The sequence below is a fragment of the Asterias rubens genome, chromosome 1, assembly GCF_902459465.1.
Source record: "Asterias rubens chromosome 1, eAstRub1.3, whole genome shotgun sequence".
Taxonomy (NCBI): domain Eukaryota; kingdom Metazoa; phylum Echinodermata; class Asteroidea; order Forcipulatida; family Asteriidae; genus Asterias; species Asterias rubens.
This window is the reverse complement of record NC_047062.1, coordinates 10,832,105-10,857,503: the sequence shown is the minus strand read 5'-3', so window position 1 is coordinate 10,857,503 and position 25,399 is coordinate 10,832,105. Positions and strand designations below refer to the sequence as shown.

Genomic DNA, 25,399 nt, shown 5'->3' with positions numbered 1-25,399 from the left:
TAAAAAAAAGTCATAATAACAATACTAACAATATTAATGTAATACTGTATTAATTTGATAAATACGAATATGAACCTAATACAAATTTTTGGAACAAAATGTAAAAAATAAATACAAATTCATAAAAAAACAAAAACAAACTAATAAACAAACAAACAAATAAATAACCGAAAAAAAATGAGTGAATAACAAAAATCAATAACACATTATTATGACAAATGGAAAAATAATTAAACAGAATAAAGAATATAAAAACACAATTACAGAACAATCTGTAGCTAAGATTCACTTAAACTGAGACAAAATGTCAGAAACTCTTGTTGTTGTTTGTTTGTTTGTTTGTTTGTTTGTTTGTTTGTTTGTTTGTTTGTTTGTTTGTTTGTTTGTTTGTTTGTTTGTTTGTTTGTTTGTTTGTTTGTTTTTGCGTAAAACTTATAATATAAAGTACAACTATTGCTCGTTTTTCGCTCACCTCTTAAGTGTTTTACTTTTTAGCTATAGCGAATGGATAGCTTGCAATAAATATTAATATCCAGTGTCTGCAAAAACTTTAATCTTCAGTTTTGCAAAGATCTTAAATCTAAAGTCTATAATCGTATCATTTGTTTTCTTTTGAAAATTCGCGGTGACTGTCTGTGCTTGTAGCCTATAAGTTACCATGTGTTGAATCATTTAAATACCTTGCCAATTCTCTAGTGTACATGAAACCTTCCCTACAATAAAACAATCGTCAATTTCGAAATAATGTTGTTTTTGGTTTCATTTCTTAGAAACATTTTCTGTGCACAATGCTCGCCCCGTGCTCGGTGTATTCATTCAGGGTGATGCATCGCTGGTAGAAGTTGCCGTGAGCAGCGAGGACCGACCCGCCTATCCAGACGCTGTTAGTACGCTCTTCGGGCATTGATACCGACCAGGGGAGATGGGCAGAGGCCAGCTCAAACTGAAGACGATCTCCGAAGCCTTGAAGCTGTGTGTTTCCTCCGGCAAGGAGAATGGACTTGTTGATGCCAGCAAGAAATGTTGGGTCGCACCTAAGAAAGCAATGTTGAACAAAGAATGCATTTATTAGTGCAAAATGATGAAATGCACTGTTAGTAAAACCAGGTTAAATCTGAAAGGTATGACGTGCAAATATTATGTGAACTATTATTGACATTGTAGAGTCCACGGTTTTAAAAGCAATCGATCTCAAAAAAAGAAATATTTCTTTTTCCTTGTTCCCCTGACGGATACCAAAAATGAGCTCAAACGTTCAGACTTCGGTGACTGTGGTTGGCAAAACTGGAGGCAGAAACACGCAAGTCGAAATGCAACTTTCTTGAAAAGCATTTTGGACAGCCTTAACTGTTTAACTGTTTTTTAAAACCATATTGCTTTTTTTGCTCATGTTTTTTATCCTGCATATTAATGTTTTTCTTGGCTGTACAGCGCTTTGAAACAGTGTTTTAATACATGCATTTAATTACATGCACTTTTCACCAACATAATTGTTAGCCTTTTTAAGGTTATATGGTGGAGCCTTTGCTGTGTGTGTAAACAGACAAATTAACCCAAACCAAATAGCGTCATAGTATTGTGTCCCACCAAACCTAAAAAAAGCTTATTGAATAACTACCTTTTGAGTGTATCTTGTATCATATCGTGTATACCAGACTGATTGCGTATACCACCAAGGTGAGGCTGGAAGAGTGGCTCAGAGCATTGAAACAGCTCCTCATGTCCTACGGTCATTGAGCTCCCATCTGGTAATTTGTATTCCAATGGATCCTTGTCTTTCACATTCTCAGTTTCTCGATTAATATCTGCACGCAAGAGTTAATAGATGTTAAATCTGCATCATAATTTTATTTTTTATTTTTTTATAGCCTTATAGTGATGTGTGTTAGCAACTTAGCACTGTATACTCAGTACTTTCACGAGTTCTGTGAAAACAAATCACAGGCATATTACTCGGGTGGGATTCAAACCCACGACCTGTGCAATTCTGCAGTGTCTCACCAACTAGACCTGTGAGATTGCTCAAGAGTTACTTGCAATCTTCAGAGTTGGTTTGATATGCCTAAGTTATATTATATTGACTTATTGATCATAAAGACGAACTTCAAACATAATAATAATCCAAAATGATTTTCAAACTAATCTTTGTTCAATATCTGTTGCGAATACGTATGAAAAGTGAAAGATCTAAGGAAGTGTCGAAGGGACATTGAAAAAAACAAGAATATTACTTATAGTAATAACTTAGTTAAGACATGTCTAATGATTATGAATTAACATATTAAGTCATAACTATGACTTTATCATTTTACTACGATAAAAAAAGTCATTATGCCTTGTGCCAAAAGTCATTTTATTTTATATTATACTAGTAAGTCATAATAATTTTATTCCCACATGTATGTTTCGTACAAACTATTATTATGAGATAAAACTTCATAAAAAGTGAGAAAAATGTGTACAATTATTGGAATCAGGGTAATCTTGGTCACTTGGAAAGTCTTGGACATTAAAATGTAAACAATATTGAGTAGTGGTTGAAACAAAACATTACGAGTAGACCTGGAAATAAACCCAAACTAAACTAGAATTTCTCACCCATAGAAACGTAAGCCATTGTTTCTTTGATGACCTGGAGGGTTTCCAACTGGGCCGTTGACGTCATAGTGTAGCCTCTTTTTGATTGGAGCAAATGACCCAGGTGATTTGTGACGTTTCTTCCGGCAACCTCAAGCTGAAATAAATGCCGAATTGTGAGAGTTAAAGGCACTGGACACCTTTGGTCAAATTCTGTGAAAATTGGAGCTCAATTATTGGTCGTCGAAATTGCCAGAGAATAATGGAAGAAAAAAAAATCGCACAAGTTATGTGCTTTCAGATGCTTGATTTCGAGACCTCAGCTAAGGTCTCGAACCCAATTCAAATATTTTTGTGAGAAACTACTTCTTTCTCAAAAACCACGGGTTTTTTTCAGAGGGAGCCGTTTCTCACAATGTTTTATACTATCAAGAGCTATCATTTACTCGTTACACGGTATAAGTTTTTATGCTAACAACTATTTTGAGTAACTATCAATAACTTCTCGGTCACCTCGAAGCAGCGTAGTAATTTCACGTTCGTCTAAAAATGATGCAGTACAAAGGTCGACAAATTGCAATCTGAAACATCGCCCTATGAGGGATCAACCTCGTTTCCAGCGGTGAACGATCTCGCCGCGCAGTTCTACCCCAGAACATCTTGCTCGTAACCCCTGGAAGTGTGACTTTCAAAAGTCCATTTACTAAATATTTTAGTGAAACATTGTGGCATCACCTTGTGTTAGAGACGTACGCAAAACACGCTATCAAAGTGGACCTCAAGTGATAGAGCAACGGGTCCCCTATCACTATTCTTTGATCTCGTGATCGTGATTTGTATGTACCTGGCTTTACAGTATACTCTAGGCCTATGCAGTTTAGGGTGACTATGTAAAAGCAAGAAGTGAAGATTGTATCAAAACACTGGCATTTTAACCCGAGCGTGCTAAACAAAAAAATTGCATTTCATTCAAGTTATTAAATGTATAATCTTGATTGAAAAGGTTATGGGTTCGAATCCCACCCCAGTATTAAGCGTGTGATTTTTTTTCTCACAAAAATCGGGAAAGTACTCGATATACAGTGCTAACACACATCGGTGTATATGGGTAAAACCAAATTTAATATTCTTTTTTCAATATCCCGATGCAAATTAAATATTTATTAAAGGTAGTTACTCAAAATAACAAGCAATGGAGAGCTGTTGATAGTATAAAACATTGTGAGAAACGGCTCCCTCTGAGAAGTAATTTTTCAATAATTTGAATTGATTGCTTGAGGTCCCGAAATCAAGCATCTGAAAGCACACAACTTTGTGTGAGAAGTGTTTTTTTTCCCGTTATAATCTCGCAACTTCGACGACCAATTGAGTTCAAATATTCACCGGTTTGTTATTTTGTGCATATTATGTTGAGATACACCAACTGTGAAGACTGGTCTTTTGACAAGTACCATTGGTGTCAACTGTCTTAAAGTACATGATTGTGTTTTGTTACCGTTGTGACAGCATACTGCAATGTGCATCCATCAAGTACCGGCGTCACCTCAGTCAAACCTCCACCGCTGGTCAGTACGATCCCTGACGTATTACCCTGAGCATGCAAGGCTAAGGCACCCTGGTTGGCAAGACAGAGGCAAGGCACTTGAAGTCTCTCGAAGAAAATCTTTACGAAAGAAAAAGACAGTGAGGGAAACATTTAAAACTTTTTTTTTTCTATTTGAAAAGTAAACTTAAATTATCCCCACTTAAAAAAAACACAGAAAAACAACGAGCAGCGACTTATGATTTGTTTGAGATTCTGTGTGCTTACATCTTGCTTATATCGACCCCTGTTGGGGTCGAAGCCAAGGTCATTGTCAAAGAGTATTATATAAATAATGAATGTTTATGAGTGCAACGGTGCGAATATTTGTATGAGTTAAAAGATAATAATAATAATAATAATACACAGTTTTTATATGGACGGAGTTCTATTTCAACGAGGCGAAGCCGAGTTGAATGGAACATTCTAACTTTCAACGAATCTCACTATTGCACGAACTAAAAATATTCATTGTTGCTTTAAATAACATCCACCTGGATATTTTGATTGGAGGACACAACTTTCAAAACAAACAAAACTTAAGCCCTACATGACCAAATAGTGACGTTAACACCCACGCAGTGAGGTAGCACGCATCATACAATAGAACCAATCGGAATTAACGAACATGCACGGTGAATGGAACATAAAATGCACGCTGAATGGAACGAAATAATGCACGGTGAATGACGTAGCGTGCAATAGTAATTTTTATTTGCTATCACGTGACGAACAATCCTCCAATCAAGGGCTAGGATCTGCCTGGGTGTTACATAATACCAGAATAAGTACCCGTAGACCTAACCCTATAATAGGACTTTTCCTCTGTGCCGTACACTGTAGTTAACCACAAGGGCTACCGTAGACCTACCTCCAGATACTTCTCTCTCTGTTTCTTTGATGTGGAAGCGTATTCACTGATGATAACGGGATGGTCTTGCGTCGAGACGTCCATCAAAGAACTAAACGCGTACTCCCATATTGCCTCTAGGTCGCTCCAGTTCTGGATTTGTCCTCCTGCATTTTGGGATCAAGAATTAATTGTCATTTTTTATTTGCCCGACACCGATGTGTATGGTAATGATGGAAATCGAACTGGCCTCTAGTCACTGTACTGTAATGCAAAATGTTAAAGGAACACGTTGCCTTAGATCGGACGAGTTGGTCTATAAACAGCGTCACTGTAACCCTTAAATGCATAATAGTTGGAAAGATGTTTTAAAAGTAGAATACAATGATCCATACAAGTTTGCCTCGAAATTGCGTAGTTTCCTTTTACTGTGCGAACTAACACAGTCGTCCATATATGGGAGTCAAAAATTTGACTCCCTTAAATGGCCGACCGTGTTAGTCGACAAGGTAAAAGGAAAACAGTGCAATTTCGAGGCATGTTTGTGTGGATCATTGTATTCTACTTTTAAAACATCTTTCTACCCATATGCATTTTATACAAAACGGTTACACACGCTTTTCAAAGACCAACTCGACCGATCCAAGACAACGTGTTCCTTTAAAGGTTCGATTCCAAACTAAGTTTCCTCTGGTGTACAGTGTTTCCCATACATGTATGAATAACCAGTTTCTATATAAAGCACTTTTCACACCAGAGGGGCGTCTAAAAACGCTTCCAACCTTCCTTAAACCGTGCTCAGGGTTAGCGGTTCCTGCTTATAACCCGGTTCAAACAGGCGCTCCAGAGTCGTTCCGACCGACTGCAGCAGTCGATCTTTCGACTTCTAGCACGTCCAGTCGCTCCTTACTGTTTCAAGGCCGGTTTATAGTCGGAAATCTTGCGCGCAATCCTAAGACTGAGACCTAAAAACCGTGTCTTTTTATGATCGCGTCAAGATTTCCGACGCCCGACCATCGCGCGACCGAATAATTTGGTTCGGCGCGACTCTTGAGCGCCTGTCTGAAACGGGTGTATGTTGTCATCGTTTTATCAAAAATACTACTTTCAGTAAATGTTAAATGTATAACAAAATCCTGATTTTTTAAGCGTTGTATGATTGGGGATAAAAGACATTAGGATCAGCCAAGACTCTCATTTGTCAGTGCATGTCACATGGTATAATCACCTGACGAGGGATATTCCAATGAGAGCAGACTTCCTCTTCTGGTTGCATCGTACCCGATGAAAGCCGCCCTCTTTGTTGTCGCCGTGTCAGGTTGGACTTCACCCATGTGTCTACCCACCACGGACGGCACTACATACCTCGGTTGTTCGTCTCCCGCAAAACCCACTTTCAACATCTCGGAACCGTTGTCGATCACAACGGCGGTGTTTTCACTGTAGCTGCTGTAACATTTTGGCGATGCTGATTCAGTGAAACAAGTGGGTGTAAATGGTTAGCGGTTATGTTTCGTGGAGCTCATTTTTTTAAAGGCATTACAGGGGCCTAATTTCATAGAGCTACTTCAGAAGAACAAACTGCTCAACAATTTTTATAAGCAGAACTGAGCAGGATCCTGGAAACAAGATTATATGTGACTTGTTAGCTAAGATGGTAACCTTAGTGATGGTGCCGTTATTTAAAAAACAAAATTCACATGAGGGCGTTGGGAAATGAAGCTATGTTTAAAGGAACACGTTGCCTTGGATCGCTCCGAGTTGGTCTTTGAAAAGCGTTTGAAACCGCTTGTTTTGAAATGCATATGGTTAGAAAGATATTTTAAAAGTAGAATATTGACCGATCCAAGCCAACGTGTTCCTTTAATGCGATACTGGTGTCAATACTCACTTGCATATGAGACACTGTGGTAAGTTGCAGTTACACTATCATCCAGCGTTGGGTCATCCTCGGAGACCAACGAGACAGTGAACCTGCCAAAAAGCGAGGACGACCTCTGTTGCCGAATATTCGTTAGTTGTTGACCGTCGAGTGTTTTCTCGTCTTCGGCTTCGTGAAACCCACCAACCTTGGAGGTGTTTCTTGAGTTGGCTGTTGCAATAACAATCATATCTGACAGTTAGGTGACTGACACACTTGAGATAATTTTTCGTTGGAAAACACCTTTAAAACATGGCAACGCATCGATAGCACAGTTTTACATTGTCAAGTGTATACTTAAAGACCTGCTTGAACGAAAATGTAAAGTCGTGAACTTTGCTGAATTCCATTTAAAATGTTTTCAATGAATAAGGAAATCGAGTCATATGATTATAAATAGATTTTGATTGTGTAAAAAAACAATCATTTTGAATACCCTTATCCAGTGCTTTTCTGAGAGATTTGCGAAAAGCCCCGTTACGTAATCACTCTTAAAACGTCATAGTTGGGAGCTCCAATTTGTAAAGCCGCTTTGTTGCAGCGTGGAGGTATAACAAAGCAAACTCCCACAAATGACGTCAGCGGCATTGTCCTTTGGCGCGTGCTCTCAACGGCAGAAGTGTTTTTAGTTTTTCAAAACCTTTGGTTGGGCCTGATTTTTTAATCGATAATTACGAAAAACTCAGAAGTGTAAACATATCAAAATTACATTTAAATGGTCAACAAGTGCATTATAAACAAGTCTAAATACCATTTCCGTTAAAAACCTTCCGCTCAGGTAGCTGTTTAATGGCAGTGGACACTATTGGTTATTACTAAAAAATAATTGTTATCATAAAACCTTACTTGATTACAAGTAATTTGGGAAAGGTTGATAGTATAAAACGTTGTGAGAAGCGGCTCGAAAGAAGTCATTTTCCACGAATTTGATTTCGAGACCTCAGATTTACATTTTGAGATCTCAAAATCAAGCATCTGAAAGCACATTAATATCTCGCAACTTCGACGACCAATTGAGCTCAAATTTTACAGGTTGGTTATTTTATGCATATTTGAGATACACCAACTGTGAAGACTGGTCTTTGAATTACAAATAGTGTCCAGTGTCTGTAATTATCATCGGCCTACCTGCTATCTCCTCAAGCAATCGTCTCACATCATCATGTTATGGTACAGGGCCTAGTACCACACTCAATGTATGCTTTATTTACCTTATAATGGTTTTAAAAAATAAGTCTAAGGGCCATGCCACACGAGGCAATTTACAGGCAACAATTTCAGGCAATTTCGAAGAAGAGAATTCAGTCACAATTGAATATTGACATATTTTGTCTTGGGATCGTAAGACATGGTTAGACAAATTAGTCACGTGCTACAGTAAACGGTGCGGTGCCTCTTTTCGACGAGGCCCTGGTAATTAATTAGTTTCGATGGTTAGAAAATGTTGAAATGTGGAGTTACCATGAGGTGGCGATTCGGGTTTGTGACCGTTCGTTGAGTACGGACGCACCACCGAGACCACAAATCGTGATCCACATTGCTCATCTCCATCGGCTTCTTGGCAAGATTGCAGGAACCGGCTTTTAGCACTAGTCGCTTGATCATCCTCTTCATCGACTTCATCTACATTGTCCTCTTGTGTTCCCGTAAGTTTTGGCTGGGGCACTCTGTCCTGCTCGTCTGACGATTCCGACTCCAGTGAGCTTCGAACTGTCTGTACGAATAATCGAGATGTGTGTAGATCGGCGCTATCCTCCGCATACTCAAAATAACGTGACTTGATACCCTTGCCGTCTGTTTGGTCTTTGACTTGATTCTCAGTTTCTTCAGTAGCTGCGTCCTTTCCGAACAGGACGGTGTCATCTGTTATGGAGTCATCGTCGATTTCAGGTGATACCACTGAATCCAGATCAGGCATAGTCTCCATCGAATCTTCCTCAGATCCCTCATTGGACAGGACGTCTTTGTTGCATCCAGGTGACGAGGCAAACTTACTCGAATCGCTTGAATCCTGGGTGCACAGAACCGACAGAACCGCTTTAGCACCTCCAGCTTCGAGGAAACGCTCCTTAGCACTCTTCCGTCCGGTCTCGTCAGATTCCAGTGCGGAGACGGGCACAAATGCCATTCTTGCATCGGATCCCTCCACCTCAAGAGGCTCAAGGGGAGATGGGTGAATCCACCCCTCAGCTCTTGAGAGTTTAGAAGAATCTGCACCGGGAGAAAATACATCGGGGTGTTCATCCTCCTCTGGGTCCCCCTTGGACCATGTGCTCTTCGGGGCTACGTCATCCTCGGACCACATGCTGGAGTCCGGAACATCCATGCTAAAGTTGCGGAATACGCGAGGTCGTTTCGAGGGTGAGTCTCTTCGGTCGCGGTCTCCGTGGTAGAACCGGTCCACCTCGAACTCACGAGGTGAAACATCCGGTGAGAACGTGACTGATTTTTTCCTGCCTGGCCTCTCAATGCTGCCACTCCTCTTTAGGATTGACTTTGCACTATTGTGCTTCCTCTTGACACCGTGCCCTTCCCCAGCCGTCGGGGACGGCGTGTCGCTCTCTAAATACGGACCAGGCAGCATTGGAGGAATATCAAGACTCTTCGGTCGGATTTTTAAGATTTTCCTGGCAGGAGCGGTTTGTCCATGACTTTGGTCTTCGTCAACAGTAATTTGTGTAAATTCTTTGGTGCCAGAAAGCATGACCTGTGGGAAGCACACCTCCCCGCAAATAACAGAAGGTATGTCCAGGCTATCCATTCTCCTGCCACCCCTGTTGTTTGCAGCGTCTGCGGTTCCGGAACTAAGGTCCACAGGACTTTCCAGGTCGTCACCAATTTCTTTGGTTTCTAGAATCAATGGTCTCTGCGGACTGCCACCAGATGCTCGACTCACCCAGACAATAATTGGGGGTTCGTCGGCAGAATCTGCGGCGGTTTCAGAGCCTAGTAGAAGTATGTCTTCCCGCGAACAGTCTGTTTGCTCGGCGGTGTTGGATTGTCCATCACGAGTAATATCTCTACCTGCGGTTTTTACATGGTCCTCTGTCTCATCATTCCCTTTTGGATACCGAGGTTCACTGGCTGGGTGGACGGGTTGACCGCTCGCAGTGTCCCCGTCTCGAAACGCTTGGCTGTGGTCATCATAATGCTGCGTTACCACGCTCACGAGTGAGAACTCCAGCGTTGATATCTCTGTTTCCTTCGTGGTATCTCCCGGTGATGTGGCCACTATCTTCGGGTGGGATTGGCAGAGACGACCTGGTGGGACGATCCTCTCCTCAACTATAGGCTCCACCTGAATAGATGGGACTCTTCTGGAGTGGGGTGTGCTCTCAACTGTTTCACCTGCAGCAAAATGAGGATACAAAAGTAATATGCTATAAATGTTAACATAATCGGATAATCGATTGCATTGAATTGAACTTTACAGTTTTAAAGATTAGCACATTGGTAAAAGTTATCAGCAAAAATTCAAATTAAAGAAAATCAAAGGACGTTCCCATTTTGATGTCGGTTTCTTTTTCCTTTGTCAAAGTTTGATTTGATCATGCAATCTTCACGATTTGGTTGAATGTCTTATATTTTAATGGTGCAGAGTATTAAACAAAACTGTTAAGCATGCAGTGGAAAGGAGAGCTCTGTAGCCTAACTTTGTTGGGTGTGGAACAAACTTAAGACATCTTTATAACTATTCTCCAAAAAGGTCAACTCGTTTTCTGGAAAATAGTGCATTAGACTGTACATAGGTTAACACTAACAGGTCAAATTTAGAACATTTTTGTCGAAAACAATTTTGATAGATAACCATGTTTCAATAAAGAAAAACAAAAAGTATTCCAAACAAGTTTCGCGTTATGCCACACGCAACAGGCACATTGCTTGTACATGGATGGTTGCAGCGAACGCGATTTGGGTTGTGGTTAATGTATCTTTCAACTAAATCTATAACCAATCTTTGACGGTTTTTAGAGTGTATCAAGTTGTATTTACCTTCAACCAATTACTTCCAAACAGAAGGGGGCAATAAATATCTTTAAAGCATTTATCTCCGTTTCCCTTGCTTAAAATACCGTCATCTTACGATGCTTTGAATGGTTTTAAATTAAAGTGATACGCCTGTGCCCAAATTCATAGCGCTGCTTAACGGTAAGCACATTTACGTGCTTACTGTAGCAGACAAAATTGCTAAGGTGCAAGCGTATTTCACAAGTAAGCAGAAGAAAAAAATTGCGGCCATTTTGCATGTTTACCATGGATTTGCATTGTGACGTCAGTTATTTTCGTGCGGTATAAGCACCAGAAGGTTAGCATACCTTTTCTGTGCTTACGGTTAGCAGTGCTATGACATGGAAATCGCGAGGTTAACACAAAATCGGCTGTTAAGCAGCGCTATGAAGTTGGGCCCTGGTGTTACTGAATTGCATATGGTTAGGAAGATGTTTTAGAAGTAGAACATAATTATCCACGCAAAAATTCCTCGAAATTGAACGGTAAAATAACACGGCACGCCATTTTGTTGTCTCGAAAAAAAAGGCCGACCGTGTTAGTTCGCAAAATAAAAGGAAAACCACGCACTTATCGAGGTAAAATTGTGAGGATCATTATATTCTACTTTTAAAACATCTTTCGAATCCCACCCGAGTAAAATGCCTGTGATTTTTTTCACAGGACTCGGGGAAAGTACTGAGTATACAGTGCTACACACATCGGTGTATATGGGTAAAACCAAAAATTAATATCTTTCAAACCATTTGCATTTCATAACAAACGTTTGCAAAAGCTTGTTCTAGACCAACTCGACTGATCCATGGCTACTACGTGTCCCTTTAATGTCACGATACTTCGCACCAGGTTGACCGTATAGCTCAAAAGGTTAAACACATCGTAAAAATGAAACGTCGACCCCGTCACAAACACACAAAGAATCAACCCAATCAAGACGCCATCGCATTTAGACATCCCAACTATTCTCAGCTAACACAGATTGAGGTCACTTCATGTGTATAAAAATGACATCTTTTGAGTTTCGTTATACTCCTTTCCCAAAAGAAATGTCCACAGTTTAATAAGTTGACATTGATTACCCTAAATCGTTATCACTTAGAGCGTCTTTGACGTCATCCCACCAGAATATGTTTTCATAGTTGGGACAGATTTCTGTGGTTGGAAGTGGAATGCGCACGGCAGAGCGATGGTGTATAGAGCTTTCAAGCGTTGGATTGAAGAGATTTTGTGGTGAAACAAAGCATTTCAATTATTTCCTTACAATGTTGGCTGATGTTTATCCGCCTACGAATCGAGATTTTGACATGGTGACTAATGATGGAAAATTGTCAATAATGTTTGCAACCGTACACATGTTTCCAGCATAAACACTAGTTTTTGTTTTACTGATGTCCTTTAATTATAACATACCAAACGCAAAGGGGAAACTGAATGGTTAAATTAAACGACTTTAGGGTTGCACAAAGAAAAGTTACTAGAGCGGGCGGGATGTGAACCACCGATCTCAAGATTAACGTGCCCGCGCTCTAACAACTAAAAGTTAGCTAACCCTACATTTGCGGTCTCCTTATATTGTTCATACCTTTGTAGTTTAATATCAGACATTTTTAAGACCATAAAACTGTTAGAGACTTAACATTTTGCTTCGTTGTTTTAACTCAACAATTATCAAAGGAAGTTGGACAGGAAACCCTCGGCCAATCGAAGTTTTAAAGCATTCGTTGAATGATTTCACTTGAAAAACTGCAATCTCGCTCCTGTAAAGATCGGGCTACAAGTTTCATTTAGGACTATGCAGTGATCAATCTCAAACATCTACAGCCGTAAACAGTTTAATTACCTAGATGGGCTACACTACGAGACAACTGGTACACCATTATACATACCGCCATCTTGTTTTTCATACCACTAAAACAAATGTGAACTTAACCGAGACTGTTTGGTGAAAATAGTCTGGTAACTTTGAATGAGAATGTGTTCAGTATAAAATGCTTATTTACATGGGGAGCAAGATTAATAATATGGCTGCTGCGTGATAAGTCTCAACAGTCTCAAACACGGAATCCTGGGCAGGTAACGTTTAATGTCGTCTGCACCAAAGTGACAGTTGAATGGTTTTAGGTGGAACGGAAGTCCGTCTGCACCAGACATCAAACCCGACAGTGAATATAACTGGTATGATTGTTGATAATCAGTCTTGGATTAAGGCTACGAGGCAATGGAGACCACAACAGCATGGGCACCAACGTCATTCCTAGCCCATGCACGTAATACACGCGCTGCTGCCATGCCACAACTAGTCACCACACACAAGAAGATGAAACTCACGAAGCTATTTCTTTATTTAAGGAGACATTCGCTCGAGGGGGAGAAAGGGATGGGAAACTTGGCTTGGAGAAACAAGAGAATTGGTCTGGTCCGAGCCAATAGGCTAGATCATCTCCTGCTGAACATGTTCCTTAACTTGAAAACAAATATTGAGCTGTATGGCCAAAAAGGAAGAAACAACTTCACATCGACTGGTATTTTTCAACGAGGGGAAACACATACAACGAAATATTGTTTTTAATTTCGGATTTTGTATTTTAAATTCTTCTTCTAATTGCTGAGGCCTAATTTAATTTTAGGAGCACACATTTACGTATTAAAGGCACTATTGCTAATTACTCGAAATAATTGATAGCATAAAAACAGACTTGATAACGCCTTTGCCTTTACAACGAAAAATACGGTTCTTTGTTCAAAATTTTTGTCAGTTTTATTTTTTCCCCATCAGAACTAAGGTCTTCCTAGACAGACAAATTTTTAGTGACATAAAGCAAACTTAAAACAAGAAATTATTTTTATTAAATTTTTCCCCCTCGAATTTTCGGACCTACCAAATATTCCCTCGGGGTCGTGTTTATATTTGTTCTCCAGAAGTAAAGTGCAGCACATGACTGTCAAGCAATAAGTCTCTAGTGTGTTGAGCGAATAACCTTGTATATCTTAGGCCTACACCTCACTCTGGACGTTCTCTCCACCATATGTCGGTGGAGCGCATGTTTAATTGATGAGTAATAGATATTGATAACGCAAATACCATGCAACGAGAGATACGGAAGTCAACCTCAGATATGTGCGAACCATAACTGGCAACTGAGAACGTCAACTTGCGTTGATCTTTAAAGACACTGGACACTATTGGTAATTGTCATAAACTAGTCTTCGCAGTTGGTGTATCTAATCGGTCATCGAAGTTGCAAGGTAATAAATAATGAAAGAAAAAACACGAATTGTCACACGAAGTTGTGTGCTTTGCTTGATTTCGAGACTGCCTAAAACTCTAAATCTGAGGTCTCGAAATCAATTTCGTGGAAAATTACTTCTTTCTCAAAAGCTACATTACTTCAGAGGGAGTCGTTCCTCACAATGTTTTAAACTACCAATCTATCCCCATTACTCGTTACCAAGAAAGGTTTTATGAAAAAAAATGTTTTGAGTAATCACCAACATAAAAAAACGAGAAAACCGAGTGTTGTATTCGTTTAGTTACTCTCTATTTTATCTCATTGATTTTGTTAAAACATACTTTACGTGAGCTTATTGAATGTTGTGTGTATTTGAGCGTGGCTTAATACAAGAAGTGAAATGCGTCAGATGCCAAGAGTTAAAATCAAATTCTACCTGCAAAATTATTAAATGACATTAAAAGCTTCTTTCCTCAACTTTGTCAGTTTACTTTTGCCAAGAAATCACTTTTGTGAATCCATAACTGATATTTAATTCATGATCAGTATACTGATCTTTCAGATTGAAACTAACATTTGGTTCTCCCTGGGATGAGAACCATCCCCATGTACTTTGTCTTTAACGCAGTGTCTCTAGACGGTCGACGTCGATGACTCATGCTTTTGGAGCGACTTAAGGAATTTGTGACCGAGTCATTTGAGCTGATACGGTATATCACAGCTTTCACTGAAGCGTTGTGGGCTGCTGGTTTAGTTCAAACGATTTCCAAGCTGTCAATTTTTGTTCCTTTAACATAATAATAATAATATTACCACTGAATGAAATGAGCAGTTTTATGGGACATCCCTCAAAATCGAAATAACATTGTTTGCTTGCAAAAGAGACTAAAAGTGTTCATTCGGCAATTAAATTGTCTATTATATTTCCTCTATATAATACATTTTATAAAATATATTTACTTTTAATAATCTGTGATTCATTAGTATCGAATAATTATAATAAAAAGCAACATTGACAAATGCAGAGTTAAACACTGGACACTATTGGTAATTGTCAAAGACCAGTCTTCTCACTATCTCAAGATATGCATACAATAACAAACCAGTGCTAATTTGAGCTCAATTGGTCGTCGAAGTTGCGAGATAATTATCAAAAAAAAAAACACCTTTGTCACACGGAGTTGTGCGCTTTAAGGTGCTTGATTTCTAGACCTCAAAATCTACCAATATGAGGTCTCGAAACAAACTCGTGGAAAATTACGTCTTTCTCGAAAACTACGTTACTTCAGAGGGAGCCGTTTCTTATAATGTGTTACTGTCAACCTCTCCCCATTACTCATTACCAAGTAAGGTCTAATGCTAAAATTTATTTTAGGTTATTACTAATAATGTCCACTGCCTTTAAAAGGGTGTACACACCATTGTAATGAAAACTGTATAGCAGATTAACATATACATCACATGGTAGATAGCTTCTCCTAAAATATGGTTTCAAGGATTGCTATTATAGTCATTGAGAAACTGGTTATATAACGGTTAACTTATAATGGCACTGGACACTATTGTAAATTACTCAAAATAAAGTTGTTAGCATAAAAACTCAATTGGTAACGAGCAATGGAGAGCTGTTGATAGGAAAACAAATTGTGAGAAAGGGCCCCCTCTGAAGTAACCTAGTTTTTGAGAAAGAAGTAATTTCCGCACTAAAATTTTTTAATTGAATTCGAAACCTGGAGCTGAATTCAAGCATCTGAAAGCAAACTATACTTGTGCGACAAGAGTGTTTTTTCTTCCATTATCTCGCAACTTCGACAACCAGTTGAGTTCAAATTTTCACAGGTTTGTTATTTTATGCATACAAAGTGAGAGGACTGGTCTATGAGAATTACAAAAGGTGATCAGTGCCTTTAAAGGGACCAGCTCGATAGTTGAAAGTGTAGACAATTCAATGGTACTTTTCACTAAGTTTGTCATGACTCCAACGACTAATGACTATTGAGCATTAACCTTTGCTGTATGTTATCTCATGTACATGTTGGTGCACACAAAATGCAGATACTAATAATGGTGTTTTGTAAATCTAATTTGTTTATCTATTGATTTATTTGGATATTTATTTCTTTATGCAGGATAACCTTGTCAGTTTTCAATGATCTGTTCTCCATGGGGTCCCTGAACGAACATTATACGTAAATATTTGCGATTTGTTTCTCACCAATATTCACGCAAATATTTACGTAAATATTGGCGACCAGGCCAATACTAACATGAAGAGTACGAGGGTTGTAATTTGGTGAAAAGTCTTGAATGTTTGTGTTATTTGTTGTAATCATTTGAACTGCCTTTAGCTACACCAGGACAATCTCTGTTGTCTAGTTGGTAACACACTGTTTTATGATTACAATGGTGGTGGGTTCGAATCTCAGCCCAGTAATACGCATGTGAAAATTTTTTAACAGAACTCGGGAAAGTACTGAGCATCGGTTTATGGGTTAAAAAAAAAAAAATTATTAGCAGTCATCAGGAAGCTCACTTTTTTGTATTTTTTAAAATTTTTATTTATTATTACCACAGAAAACAAAAATTGGAACGAATCAAATTTGCACAATTTTGAGATACATCAAATTTCTTTCTCCAATTTTGATGTAAGCCGTGCATGGCAATCTCATTCCATGAGGCTACGTTTGCATTATCATTATCTTATGAAGACCGAAAGAAAGGGAAAAAGGGAAGAAAACACAAAGGGTCTCGACGGTGGAACTCGAACACTAGGGGCTCCGTGAAGCTGTATGTGTATAACGTATATGGGATGTTCCTAACTAAATGGACAAAAGGAAGAGCAAAAGATGTCTCCACAGGGATACAAAAATAAAGTGTGTGCACAATGTTTGTGTTTGCCGAAAGTCAGTGTTATGAATGGCTACTTGTAAACATGCGACGCCACAGGTCACGTGGTCCATAGAGCAGTTTAACTTGCGACCATCCATACACGGTTTTAAAGCAACAATAACATCACCGCAACAAGAGCAGCAGTAAATCCTGAAGGTTATGGACTAATGATGGTAGCAAGAGTGCATCCTGAACAACCTACTTTCATCTTTTACAATCATGAATGTCGGCCGGGTCAGATATAAATGCTTTCAATAACACAAATTAACCCATCATGCGCTTGACATAAAGTTCACGAACTTAGTCGCTGTAGGGAGTGCATTTATAGAACTAGAAAATGTAATTAAATTTGTCCATGATCGCGCCTGACCGATAGTCGGGTCACAACCGGCTGGAGTGACCGGGATTCGAGGCCGTGTGTGAGAGGGAGGGCTCGGGTACTGACAGGCCTTGGCTAGACCCGAGGATACTCGACTTGTATTCTTTTCTATACCCCATCTGGACATTCCTATATCTATATAAAAATTATCATTAATTCTGCTTTGTGAGTAGAGTACAAGTTGTTAATAATTCTCAAGAGCAATCAAGCAAGAAGCTAAAAGATCGTGCAGGCAGTTCTACTCTGGTATCTATAGAATTCGCAATACCAGAACCAAGGACGGGTCAACTTGTCGTTTTAATACCATCCGGGCATAAGGACTAATTTAGATTTAGATACCAGATAATAATAGTAAGCAATCCCTCAACGTAACGATCGCTTAGAGGCGCACGTGTCTACCAATTCCGGTCTACAAACCCAAACACTTGCGTCTTGTACCAAAATTAGATCCGCGTTATTGTTTGGCCCGACCGTGACGGCAAAGATACCGTGGCGGTCACAGCTATAAATAAAGCCCCTCTCTCTCATCGCTCGTGGGTCGTTATGAGTGAGCGTTTGTACACAGATGAGGGACGATTCCGTGAAAACAGCTGGCCAAAAAAAATGACAGGTTAACAGACATGTATGGTCAAAACATCTCCGAGAAAGAATGCAGGTCTCTGGAGCTATAGCCATTTATAGTTTCTTGATTCTCAAACTATCTGCAGACTCGATTATGTTATTACTGTTATTATTGAGAGGAATATGACGGTCGACATGGCTTTTAGGAGTGTGGTCAGTGCGAACTATGACGGGTCGGCATGTCTTACGGTAACTTATTCATCTGATTGAAGACTAGTTAAGAATGAAGTATAATTCCCCTGATAACACAAGGGCAGAATTACTGGGACGTTATCGTGTCCGATGGCACGTAGACTGAGCTCAAACCAAAACAAACTTTTTGAGTCGATGTTAGATGTTCCGGATGAAGAAGGTTGTGGGTCAGGCTCCAAGTCCCAATGCGCAATGGATCCGATATATCCCCCACGCCGTGCTGGACGAGCTCGCACTGATCACACTCCCGTACGACAAGTCGACCCGTTAAAAGTTCGCACTGACCACACTCCCGTAAGACGTGGCGACCCGTCATAGTTCGCACTGACCACACTCCCGTATGTGCGGCACCTAAATGTAGCCCGAGCCCCAAATGTAGCCTGACTACATTTAGGTCAGGCTACATTTAGGGCTCGGGCTACATTTAGGTGCCGCACAGACGTCCGAATGATACTTATATGCCTGAAACTAAAAAGAAACACGGGATGTTGAAATGGGGGGGGGGGGGTAATGTCGACCCAGAACCATCTCCCGATGACGTAAAAGTGTAATTTATCCGCGTTACACGTTTCAGCGGAATTCCGATGTAGACCGAGGGGGGCTCTATATCCCCAAGGACGTACCGTCGGAGCGCGGCTCTACCTCGGCCTAGTTCTTGCCTGGTAACTTCGGTGACATTATCTCTACGTTGCAACCCTGCGATGAGGAGACTAGAAAGAGAGATGGTGAGCTCGGGGAGACGAGAGGAGCAGAGTGGCAAAGATCATCGCAGACGTCATGCACATCTGCCACCAACACGTCATAATTAAATGACAAAACAGCTGCACGTTTCAAAACAGCAAACTCTGCAGGTTTTCTCATCAGCTTGTCTACTTTTTTCAAGGAGAGCTTCTGGGTTGGAGTTTTTGTTTAAAGACACTGGACACCTTTGGTAAATATCAAAGAACAGTTTACTCACTTGATGTATCTCAATATATGCACACAATAGCACCATGTAATGGTTAACAAGGTGCTGTGGCGCGTTATGTGTAGCTACATGTATAATCAAACCAGGAACACCGAGGTGAACCCTTTCTCTTAAAGACACCGGACATTATTGGCATTTCGTCAAAGACTACTCTTCACAGTTGGTGTATCTCAACATTATGCATAAAATAACAAAGCTGTGAAAATTTAAGCTCAATCAGTCGTCGAAGTTGCGAGATAATAATGAAAGAAAAAACACCCTTGTCAGACGAAGTTGTGTGCTTTCAGATGCTTGATTTCGAGACCTCAAATTCTAAATCTGAGGTCTCGAGATCAAATTAGTAGTAAATTATACGCCGTTTCTCACAATGTTTAATAATACTTTCAACCTCTCCCCATTGCTCGTTACCAAGTGAGGTTTTATGCTGATAATTATTATGAGTAATTGCCAATAGTGTCCAGTGGCTTTAAGCTTCGAGTTGGATACTTTCGATTTCGTTTCTACATTCCTGGTGGGGATGAGCCAAATGTCTTGAGATGTATCTTCGTGCCTCTTGCCGATCTTGCTGGGATATTATGGAAATAGACGGGCAAGAGATAGTGCCCTTTGCCGTTAAAATAATATAGGACACAGTAAATCCAGACTGGTATAATACATCAAAGGCGGACTTTTAACAGTTGATTTCAAAAACTCGTTTTCAGCATGTGCTTTTTATGTGCACGTATTACACGCCACAATCCTCTGGTCTCACATGTTCCTTTAAATACTGGATTTAGTTAACTGGTCAATACAGGTCAACCTACATACTCCATTCTTTAAAATGCTTTATTTAACAGGATATTAGCTTAGGAATTGCGGGGAAACCGTATGCAGTGTTCCCCAAGTTCCAAAATACCTTTGGTTTGGTCAAATTGAACGCACATTATGAGTTTGTCAGGAACTCGTTGTCAGCCTCTGTAATGCGTTGTAATTATTTGCAACAGGTTTGAAAGATTACATGTTGTTTCCCGATACAATTCATAAGAAACTTGTTATATTTTAGGGATCATTTTGCATAATTGCATTGTTATTCTTTCCATCCTCTGGTTTGTTTGTGTACCTTATTATAACATGCATACACACATTATGCAGGCAATCTCCCTGACAATAGTAAACCAATCAATTCAAATCCCTTTAATGTACATTTTTGTACTTCCTGGATCTGTGTGTAATATGTGTGTTCATCGCATGTCTAAACAAAGATGCCGATGTAATGATAGCGTGTGGTTGAAACGCTATGCCTTGTGGTGACTAGAATTTTTGGAGCGAGTCCTGACGCATACAGCTAGCATAAAAAGTACGGCAATTAAAGGAACGGGACGCTATTGGGAAGTACTCAAAATAATTGTTAGCATAAAAAACTTACTTGGTAACGATCAATGGAGAGCTGTTGAAAGTATAAAACATTCTGAGAAACGGCTTCCCCTGGAGTTACGTAGTTTTTGAGAAAGAAGTAATGTATCACTAAAATATTTGAATTGAATTCCACACCTCAGCTGAGGTCTCGAATTCAAGCATCTGAAAACACACAACTTCGTTGTTTTTTCTTCTATTGTTCTCTCGCAACTTCAACGACCAATTGAGCTCGGAATTTGGACAGGTTTGTTTTTAATATGTTGAGTTACACAAAGTGAGAAGACTTGTCTTTGACAATTACCAGTGTCTTTTAGCCCTGATCATCATGAGGCCCTTTTTTCTAGGCACGTTTACCGACTTATCATGAGATAATTGTCTGAAGGGGCAGTAGCACTACCATACATGATTATCTTTCCTGGACCAACCAGTCAACTAATCCATAAGTTTCCAAACGCTGTTCTGAACGCGACCATCCAGAACAAAACCCCGCGTAAGTAATACGGGATGGGGTATTTTAGCGAAACCTGATTCCAAGCGACCCTCGTTGTTTCGGCACGCGTACAGCCCGTGCGGGTCCGGATGGCTGCATGCCATCGCTATACCCAGTGACACGCCAACCCCCTGACAGTGAACGCCCTAGGCCTGGACACGGATCGGTTACACGTTGACGTAGACAACACATTAGCATCATCCACTATCCCGCAGTGCATCCATGTGGGGTTTACGCTAGCTCCATTTTCAAGAGCCAATACAAGGTCGATGATCAGAATTTCATTTTCCTGTCATAAATCTTATCTTCAAAATAAACATTGCATCTTTTCGTGAAAGGTGTCAACCGCCGGTAAACGATTTGGGAGATATTTTTCTTTTAGATGGAGAGAACAGATCGACTCCCCCTCGCTGTGAAATATTTGTGAATAATGGAGTTTGCAGTCTGTCAGTTTAGCATGCTTTCATAGTTCGGAAACTATTTCGTGAATATTGAAGCCTTAATGATATAGCTATTTTTGATTGTTATTGTTTTAGGGGCCGCTGGATGCATTGGAAAACCTGCAATGGAAATAACTGCTTCAAAAAAGCAGACACATCAAACACCAGTGACCTCGTTGACCTTTACAAATCCTTTCACTATTTCATGTGACTCTACCGACCGATTGAGCTGAAACTTTCACAAGTGTGATTCCAGGTCAATGAAGCAAAAATATGGTTCTGCTCTCGTAAACTTTAAGGCGGCAAAAGAGACAAAGTTAAAACTGTAAAAAAAAAAGTATTACATGGTAAAGGATTACAAAAAAACATTGATTTGTTTTTGTTCTGAAAGTTTACCGATTTCGAAGTTAATACTAGAAATATTTTTTTCTTTGTCTGAAATATTCGAGAAAATTGTGGGTCTATCTGAAAACCTTACAAAAAGGCAACAAATGATTTCGGTTGTTCTTAAAATCAAGGACTATTGACCCCTTGCATGGACGTCACACGCGGCGACTGTGCAACGCTTAACACCGCATCGCCTAAAATGCGCACTTCACTGAATAACGCACGGTGAAATTGCCCACCAAAATGGCGCATCCAAGATTATTCTGATGATGACGTCAGGTGAATTGGGTCAATATAAATAAGGGAATCAATGTGTGGTGAAAATGTTTCTCAACTAGTGGTTTAATCCCAACGAGGCCTGGTTCTTGATAATTTTACCGAGACGAAGTCGGGGTAAATTATCAAGAACCAGGCCTCGGCGGGTTTAAACCACTAGTTGAAAACCGATTCAACACACTTTGATTCCCACTCATAAATACCTTTTTGGTGAAAAGGCGTAATAAAGTAAGAAACTCTGTAAAACTTATCCGTTTCCGAGTGCTTCAGCTCTGTATGTTTCCACCTCCATGGTATGTTCAGTATACATGTAATACATGCACATGTACGACGTCCGGTGTTTTCCGGTTCCGTTCGTGTGCATGCGTGTATAGTCTTGGTGCTTATTCGCTGGTTTTCCTTTCACACACAGCGCGGCCAACTCACCGACAGCGCCTGCATCGCCCGTAACAAGAAACGTCTTGCATCAAGACTAGCGCGGAGTCTCCGTTCACAATCGGTTATAAATACTGGTCATTATCAACGGTTTAAATACCCCCACGGAAAGCGCTATCCAGCAACAGGAATAGCGAAACTGTCTGAGATATTTATGAATACTGGTTTATTAGTATGTTTTATTAATTTTGTCGAACCTAGAGATCCTTTATCAATTTTAAGCATCACATATTACTTGTATGTTTGATGACAGAAGAGGATTATTGCCCTGACTTTGACCCAAAATTGAGCATTTCGAACGTGAATATTTCTTAGGATAGTTGGAAGGTCTATATAATTCCCACAAGCTGTATGGTCATTCGTCATTGCGTTGATTGGGACATCAAAATTGCTTACCTTGCAGGCCTATAATTTGGGTAACCACTCAATATTAATAGCAGTTCTTTTCTTTATGTTTTTAAAGGCATTGGACACTATTGGTAATTACTCAAAAAATTATGAGCATAAAACCTTACTTAGTAACGAGTAATAGGGAGAGGTTGATAGTAAAAAACATTGTGAGAAACGGCTCCCTCTGAAGTGATGTAGTTTTCGAGAAAGAAGTAATTTTCCACGAATTTGATTTCGAGACCTCAGATTTAGAATTTGAGGTCTCGAAATCAAGCATCTGAAAGCACACAACTTCGTGTGACAAGGGTGTTTTTTCTTTCATTATTATCTCGCAACTTTGATGACCAATTGAGCTCGAATTTTCACAAGTTTGTTATTTCATGCATATGTTGAGATACACCAGGTGAGACGACTGGTCTTTGACAATTAGCAATAGTGTCCAGTGTCTTTAATGAGCTTACATTGTATAGTGTCACATGTCAACACGTCTTGCAATAACTTATGATGGCAGCAGATCACAGCCCTTGAAATGTAGAGCGTTGAAAGGGAGGCACATTTCTACATACCAAGTGTGTACCTTCCTACCTAAATAATCCGTCCAGAGCGTAATATGTGCAGATTGATTTGAAGGTTTCTATAAGGTTAGTTTAAAGGCACTCGACACCTTTGGTAATTTCACCTAGTGAATCCAAACATATGCTATGAATATCACAAATTCATGAAAATATCGGCAACATTTTGGTCACCGAAGTTGCAAGAAAATAATGAAAGAAAAATACCCTTGTTGCACAAATTGTGTGCTTTCAGATGCATCAAAAGAGGTTCGGGTCTGAAGTCTTTCATTATTAAAATGAAAAATTACCCTGTTCTCAAACACAACGTTTACCAGAGGGAACCGTTTCTCACATAGTTTTATACTATCAACAACCCTCCATTGCTTTTTACCAAGTAAGTTTTTATGCAAAACAATTTTTTGAGAAAATGTGTCTTTAGTGAATATCTTGACTTACCGTGCACAAGGTCATCTGATTCGGCCGAGGATGACGATGGAGAGGCCGACGACGACGACTCAGATGAAGAAAACCGGGGATGTTTCTTGAGGGTCATTCGGGCAGTTGCTCGCGATCGTTTGAGGGTCTTTCCCATCGTTTCGGGAGCACCCGTCAGTTCAGTGGACACAGTTGACTCTGGGCTAAGGTGTGCGTCTATAAGGGGCGTAACGGTGACCCCTCCCCGTAGGTCAGCATCACTCTCCGAACTCCGACGTCTTCCTGCCAGTTCAATGAGGTCAACCCTCCCACCAGTGGAGGAGAGGCTTTGTTGCGGCTTGGCTACCCAGTGTGAACGGTGCATAGCACCCGCCTGCTTCGTCAGCTTCGGTCGCACTTTGTCAAGAGACTCTTTTCTTGACGTCTGTGCTTTCTGTGATAGTTTTAAACTCCTCTCACCCGCCCCTTCGCGACTTGCTCTCGTCTTCAGATGGTCGTGTGATCTACTCCTTAGACCGGCCCGTATTCTTCGCAGCATTGACGGGTCGTTTCCATCGCTCTCAGAGGATTCCGAGTGATCAGAATCTCCCTGCTTCTTGGATGACTTAATGCTAACATCACTTTTCCATCTTCCACGCACCTTTACGGATCTCTCCTGGTGCCAGTAGACCAGCTGTTGTCTGCAGTAGTAGATGGTGACGCTAGAAACGACAACGGCAGCAAGAGACACAGCTATCTGTGTTATCAATGCCGATGCAAGAAACAGCTCTAAGCAATGTAGCAGAGGATAAAACATCACAGACACCACCATCTTGGTTCCTGTGTTCGGAGCTTTCCCGTGTTAAGACGATACGCCGAGCATTGCCGGTGCACGGTCGGAGCAGTGCCGGCAGAGTGACCTATACCAACTGAAAACAAATGCTTAGGTATCGCGTTCAAAAGCTGGATCGGTTAACTTAAACCTTGCCCGATGCTAAGGTTAATTGGCGATAGATGTTAGAATCAAAAGGTTGTCAACGATCCAATCCAGGGTACGCGAGCAAGTGAACTGAATGCAACTTATGCGTGGTATGGTATACTGCCCGGCTTGGGCTATATTTAGCCGCCCAATGACATAGAGGCGAGCAATGTTGACATGAGAAGCAGACGGGTGTTGGGAGCAGAGGATGACCTCCAGTCTAAGCTTAGCTGTAATGTGCAAAGACTACGGGGTTCAATGAAATACTAGTCTTGTAAACAACACCATGACACTGGTATAGACCCTTACCCTTGGTATAGAATGATTATCAAAGAAATGTGCGTCACTCAGAAAAGAAATGTGCCGAACTCGGTGTGGGAAAGAGACAAACAAATCTGTAGATGTAGATGCCAGCGAGAGTGA

General features: G+C 40.2%; 1 protein-coding gene across 1 annotated transcript; it reads right to left on the bottom strand.

Annotated features, from left to right (window-relative positions):
* Positions 1–217: 217 nt before the first annotated feature.
* LOC117298524 lies at positions 218–24,943 on the bottom strand. The gene is made up of 9 exons (XM_033781825.1): positions 24,040–24,943; positions 8,392–10,278; positions 6,901–7,101; positions 6,238–6,477; positions 5,031–5,176; positions 4,073–4,240; positions 2,599–2,734; positions 1,619–1,805; positions 218–1,034 (listed from the first exon to the last, which is right to left on the bottom strand). The coding sequence occupies exons 1-9, from the start codon at positions 24,827–24,829 to the stop codon at positions 767–769; spliced, it is 4,023 nt and encodes a 1,340-aa protein (XP_033637716.1). The 5' UTR covers positions 24,830–24,943; the 3' UTR covers positions 218–766.
* Between the last annotated feature and the right edge of the window lie 456 nt (positions 24,944–25,399).